Here is a 5,880-nt window from a genome sequence, read left to right as displayed (position 1 = left end):
TACCCCTGCATCTAATAATTTGGTGATCTGGTCGTAGAAGGCCATGAAGTTGGTCTGACAGGACCTGCCACTAATGAACCGAAGTTGGTTGCCCCTAAGCATGACCTCCCCTCCTGGCCCCTCGTGGATATGTGCCAGAATAACTGTCTCAAAAAGCTTGCCCAGGATCGAGGTAAGACTAACTGGCCCATAGTTTCCCGGGTCCTCCTTCTTCCCCTTTCTGAAGATGGGAACCACGCTGGCCCTCTTCCAGTCCTCTGGCACCACTCCAGAGCACCACGAGCGCTCGTAAAGCTGTGCCAGGGGTCCTGCAACGACCTCAGCCAATTCCTTTAGTACTCTAGGGTGGAGATAGTCTGGACCGGCTGACTTGAATACACGCAGTCCCTTCAGGTCAGAATAACTGGGTATTCTTGCCTGATTGAACGCACACCAACAATCTATCAAAGTTAAGAATACCCAATTACCTGTGGGGGCACATTTCTCACAAGAAAACCACTGCCTCTCCAGTCTCTCGGTTCTAATCCTCAAAACGGAATTTATAAAACACCTTTCACAGATGAGCCTACAAGCTTCAGTTCATCAACCTACTGGATACAAAAAATCATGGACTAATATAGATGTTGGATTTATGAGACATTACAACTTGCCTAACGTCTGACTCCCTAGTTAACCTCTCTACTATTTACCAGCTATATTTACTCTGCCCTACCCCACCCCCCTTACCCACTGACTACCTCAATCTACATTGTCATTGAGTGGCTCTCCCCCAAGCATACTGGCTTCTGGTTCTACTGTTTCATTCGTGAATGTAATGAAGCTGTACAGGAGGATTATTCAGTTTTTGCATTCTGTTGTTGATGTATCCTGTGACACCAACCTTGCATCCTGTCATGTTCTGCATGTCATTCGTTAAGTTTTTCAGTTTCTCCCACCTCAACAGATGCATGTTATTTTGCACACCATGAGAAATACGTCTCCTCTGACTGTACCCTTCAAAAACCCTGAAGTGCACCAAGCTCCACAGTAGCCTCAAACAGTGAGTCTATTCCTCACACAAATATGAGCAGTTGAGTTGTATCTAAAATCTTTATTCTCATCAAGTGCTAATGACAAGTGCTGGAACATTTTGGCTTTTTCTTTCAGTGTGCAAAGCAAATCCATCCCAATCTCTTCAACTCGCCTGCTCGTAGTATGAGCACAAAGGCTCGTCTCATGTTTCAAGTTCTTTTTTCTTTCTTTCTCAGAACCTAACTCCTCAAATCATTTTCATTACACACTCCTTTGTGAATTCACTATCTGTAAAGAGTCTCCCACCATCAGCAAACAACATAGCCATACAATAACTTGAGCAACTGCTAAGTTTTGTTCAATGTGTCTTCCAAAAATATTCTGCTGACTACACAAACTGTTTCTCTGACCTTCTAGTTTGTAACTCTTAAGTTGCCCTACCAAGCAGTCATACCTTTTCTTTATGATGTGTATCAAGGCGGTGCCTAATATTGTATTCCTTAAACCTTGAAACAGGGTCTTGACAAATAGAGCATACTGTTTTGTCGTTGCACTGCACAAAAATGTAATTATGTCCAATGCTCATTGAACACATTCACCATCAGGTTTGTCTTTTCTTCAACAACATGGCAGTTGGTGGCTCCTTCAGGAGAGCATGTATACAAAGATTACTGGACTGCCTGGCTGACATGCATGCTGAATTAATCAGTGGCACTCCTTTGAGTAAATTTCAGAAACTCACCACAGCTCTTTGCAATTTCTTTGTTGTGGGAAAGACACAAGGACTAAGTACAGACAGTCAAAAAAGCTTGAGGCTGAATTGATTCAGTCTTTGAAGGTTTGCAGAGGAGGTGCAAAGCATCCTGGGATGCTGGGGGGCTGCAACTTAACTTGAATCTGGGAGGGATCTAAGACAGAAGTTCAATGCACCCATTTAACCTAAATCAGTTAAGTCTGATAACTACATCCAACCTGGTTTATCTTAGATCAGTTTCAGCCATTTTGAAAGCTGTTTACGTGCACTGAATTTCTGTTGTGTTACAGATTTGAACAAGTTTCTGATCATTTATACCAGTTTGCATGTAATTTCTGTCCCTAGCCATTGGGTTGCAAGCAAGCCCCTGCCAGTCTGCAGCATGCATCAGAGCAGAAGGTTCCTACCCACAAAGCACACCCATCCACTACAACTGAGCAAGTGCAGCACCAAGCAGCTCGTTACCTGGCTGCTTGGGGAGCCTGTGTCTGGTAGCTGACATGCTGGAACCCCTGTCGCAATCCCTGCTGCAGCTGCTCACAAACATATGGTACACCAAGTTCCAGGACTGGCAGACTGCAAGAAGCATCCCAAAGTACAACTGCTGCAGCAACAGCCAGGGCTGTAGCCATGGCCATGTGGTCTGTGCCAGGCTACTCATGGACATGTTGGTATCTATCCCTACTGCCGCTGCCCAGTGCAGTGTGCTTTGGGACATGTGGAGGAGCCATAACTGCTGCCACAGCTGCAGCCATGTGGTTTCTTCTGCACCACGCGCTAGGCTGATCAGAGACATGTTGGTGCCTCTGTCCTTGTCCCAAATGCTGTAGCTGCTTCCCAGCACACCATGCAAAATGGACTGCCCAGCTCCATCATATATCCCAAAGCACGCTCTGCTGGTTACCTGCTGTAGCAGCAAGGAATGGGACAGGGCCAGCAACATGTCACTGACCAGCTTGGTGCAAAGTGCAGAACAGACCATGCAGGCCGAGCCGCAGCAACAGTGTGCATCCTTAAGCCATTCTGTACCATTCACTGGGCTCATCAGGGATCTGCTAGCATTTCTGTCCCAGGCCCTGCTGCTACTGCCATTGCAGCTCTTCACACTTTCTGAAGCCCCTTGTGCTGGGCAGCAGCCAGCACTGAGATAGAGGCACCAGCATGGCCTTGCCCAGCTCAGCACAGACTGCATTGCTATGGCTGTAGCTCCTCCAAGCATCCCAAAGCACTCCTTCTAGTTTATTTTGTCCTGGAGCTTTGCAGGCTCAGTAAAAAAAAAATCTTCATGGGCTGGAACTGGCCTGTGGGCCATAGTTGCTAACCCTTGGGTTAGAGTCATGCACCCTCCTGCAAACAGTCCTTCCCGTTTCCATGAATCTTACATTCTTTCTGCAAAAGGGCACAGCTCCTACAAAAGGTGTAAAGAAGTCCCCTCCCCACCTGGTGGTAAAATTAGACTGCATATGATTAATGTACACAATTACTGCCAAGTGATTGTGTCACAACATACTAGAAATATTCAAATTACTTAGTATAAAATTAAAATAGTTAAAAACCAGAATCTTACCTGCTCCTCTATAAAACGCCTCTGTTTAAAAAACTCCCAGTCTTCTTTTAACATGCGCTGTTTTGTTTTCATTGCCATCTAGAACAGGATTTCAAGACAGCCTGTTAGTCTAAACATGGTACTACTACATTGTAGTAAGTTACCACCAAGTTTTATTGCATCTATTACACCTACACTTATTTCAGAATATTTACAAGTACCTTATCCAATGAAAAAGAGAGTCAAGTAGGTTATTCAATATTAGAGATGAAGTTTATTTTTCAAGTGCTCTTGTTACCTCCTTAAGAACTGGCTAACTAACAAATAAACATGAACACATTGAAAAATTCAGCTGTTACACACAGAACCACCTGCCCACCCACACACCATTTTACAATTCTGGTTTGTTTGTTTTTTCTGTCTTTACATTGGCATTCTGCTCTATTTCATAGTTCACAAAACACTTTGACAACAAGCAAAATGTCTGACATCTAATATCCGATAACATTTTATTTACTGATTCACATATTAAGAGAAGATTACATCCGATTTTGAAGTTGGGATTTCTTGAATTCATCACCTGCAGTTAATGATCTAGATCACCAGCATTTAAGGTTCACTATTTTTCTCAAATGTATTCTTTATCTACAGTTTATCCAGTTCTCAAAAATGGCTCCTATTAAATTATACCATGCCTTGAGGCAACATTGCTAGAAAAGTACCATTATGAGCAAGTTGCATTTGTCCAAAAGCAGCACGCTTCAGATTTATCACATACCCTCACTTTGAGAGAAGACAAAAATGTCAGTCGATTTTAACACAGTGAAGTCCCAGAATTATTTTTTTTTTTTCCTATTAGTCTTCCAATTTGGAAGAACTGACTCACTGAAAAGGGAGAACACATATTCCAGGTTTCCCTTGACATATTATGTCATTCATTATTACATTAAGTAGCAGAAATTCAAAAGCACTCAGAACATAATTGTTTCACAAAGATGTGTTCCCTAAGACTCACTGGCTTACACTAGTTAAAACTTAATTTTTAAGATCACTTGCAAAAAAACTAAAACTTTCATAGGATTTTAAAATGTTACCACTTACAGTAAACAAATATAGTGTTAACCAATTTAAGAAATACCAATTCAAACTGGGGATGACAGGGTCCAATGGTCACAAACTCCTGCAAGACCATTTTAGGATGGACATAAGGAAAAACTTCTTTACTGTCTGAGCCCCTGAGGCCTGAACAGACTCCCCCTCAAAGGTGGTGCAAGCACCTACGCTGGACACTTCCAAGAAACATTTGGATGTTTATCTTGCTGGTATCCTTTGAACCTAGCTGACTTCCTGCCTCTTGGCCAGGGGGTTGGACCCGATGATCTTACAAGGTCCCTTCCAGCCCTAATGTCTATGAACTCTTCTCCTCTACACCTGAGCACTTTAATTACCATAATTTACTCAAATCCAAGATTAGCCACCCCCAATCAACATGACCAAGGACAGGTGGTGGCTCAGTTCTAGCTTGGACCCAGGCCACAGGCTAAAGCCAAAGCTGAGTTGCCACCTGCCCCAGGCTGGAACAGCTTTGTGGGGGGGGCGGGAGGAAGGGGCACAACTAATAGGAGCATGGTAGAAAATGAGGGAAACCTGAAGCCTGCCACCCCCACCCCACCCCCATGCCTGTGCCTGCCTTCCCCAACCCCTGGCTCCACCATGCAACCTTTTCCACCTCCTCTCCCACCTTTCCCCCTTACCTTCTGCTCCAGCTCCAGCCCTGACACTGCCTGCAGGATCTACTATTGCTGCTCTCTTGCCAGGCTAGAGGCATGCTGCTGCTGAGTGCTCCAAAGGAGCAGAGCTGCAGCAGAAGGTAAAAGGGTGGGGGAAGGCAGAGTGCAAGGGCAGGCACAAGCATGAGACAAGGGCCAAGGATCCAGCCCTTAACCCCCCAGCATAGCAGTGGGACAGGGATGAATTTAGGACAATGCCCCCAATAATTAGAATTTAGGACTTTTCCAGGTATAGAATCCAATTCTTGGGGTGGCAGGGAGAGGAGAGAGACCAGCAGAGCAGTTTGGGGCTCAGAAGCTGGGCTGACTAGAAAGAGAACAGTGGAGCTATCTTTCAGGGGCGCTTTAGGCTGTGTGGACTAGACTGGGGTCAGAAGAACTGTTTAACTCTTTCAAGCCAGGGCAGAGAACCACTGGCTAGTTGACCTTCACCCAGTAAACACCTTTATTGGTGAGGAACCATATGCTAGAGTAAGGGTCATGGAGAAACAAGGAGAGTAAGAATCTGAAAGGCCAGGGTCTCAATGTATGCTGGACACCATGCCTGAGCTGGCTTCGGGGGACAGTCTCAGAGATCAGACAAGGCTGTGGCAGTCCTGAGCAAACACCTGCTTGGTGGGGACTCTGTGACATCACTCCAGTTTCAGTCTAGCATCAACAGCAATAAAGATACAGCTGTGTAGAGTGTTGACGCATAAAGCAAGTACTTACCCAGAGTCCCTTGCAGGCTTGAACAACTTATGCTGAAGTCCTTACCGCAGCATCTTGTTACCTACAGT

General features: G+C 44.9%; 1 protein-coding gene across 3 annotated transcripts in view; it reads right to left on the bottom strand.

The window, feature by feature from the left end:
• Positions 1 to 5,880, bottom strand: part of FAM193A (family with sequence similarity 193 member A) — a 155,060-nt gene that overhangs the window by 79,753 nt on the left and 69,427 nt on the right. For all 3 annotated transcript variants that reach the window (XM_019526283.1, XM_019526284.1, XM_019526285.1), the window contains exon 8: positions 3,333 to 3,410. In XM_019526283.1, the coding sequence (XP_019381828.1) occupies positions 3,333 to 3,410 (78 nt within the window). The remainder of the gene's footprint in view (positions 1 to 3,332; positions 3,411 to 5,880) is intronic.

The sequence above is a fragment of the Gavialis gangeticus genome, unplaced genomic scaffold, assembly GCF_001723915.1.
Source record: "Gavialis gangeticus isolate Ggan-Ray unplaced genomic scaffold, GavGan_comp1, whole genome shotgun sequence".
Lineage (NCBI taxonomy): Eukaryota > Metazoa > Chordata > Crocodylia > Gavialidae > Gavialis > Gavialis gangeticus.
The sequence above is the reverse complement of the archived record's forward strand: the minus strand, read 5'-3'. Positions and strand labels throughout refer to the sequence as shown.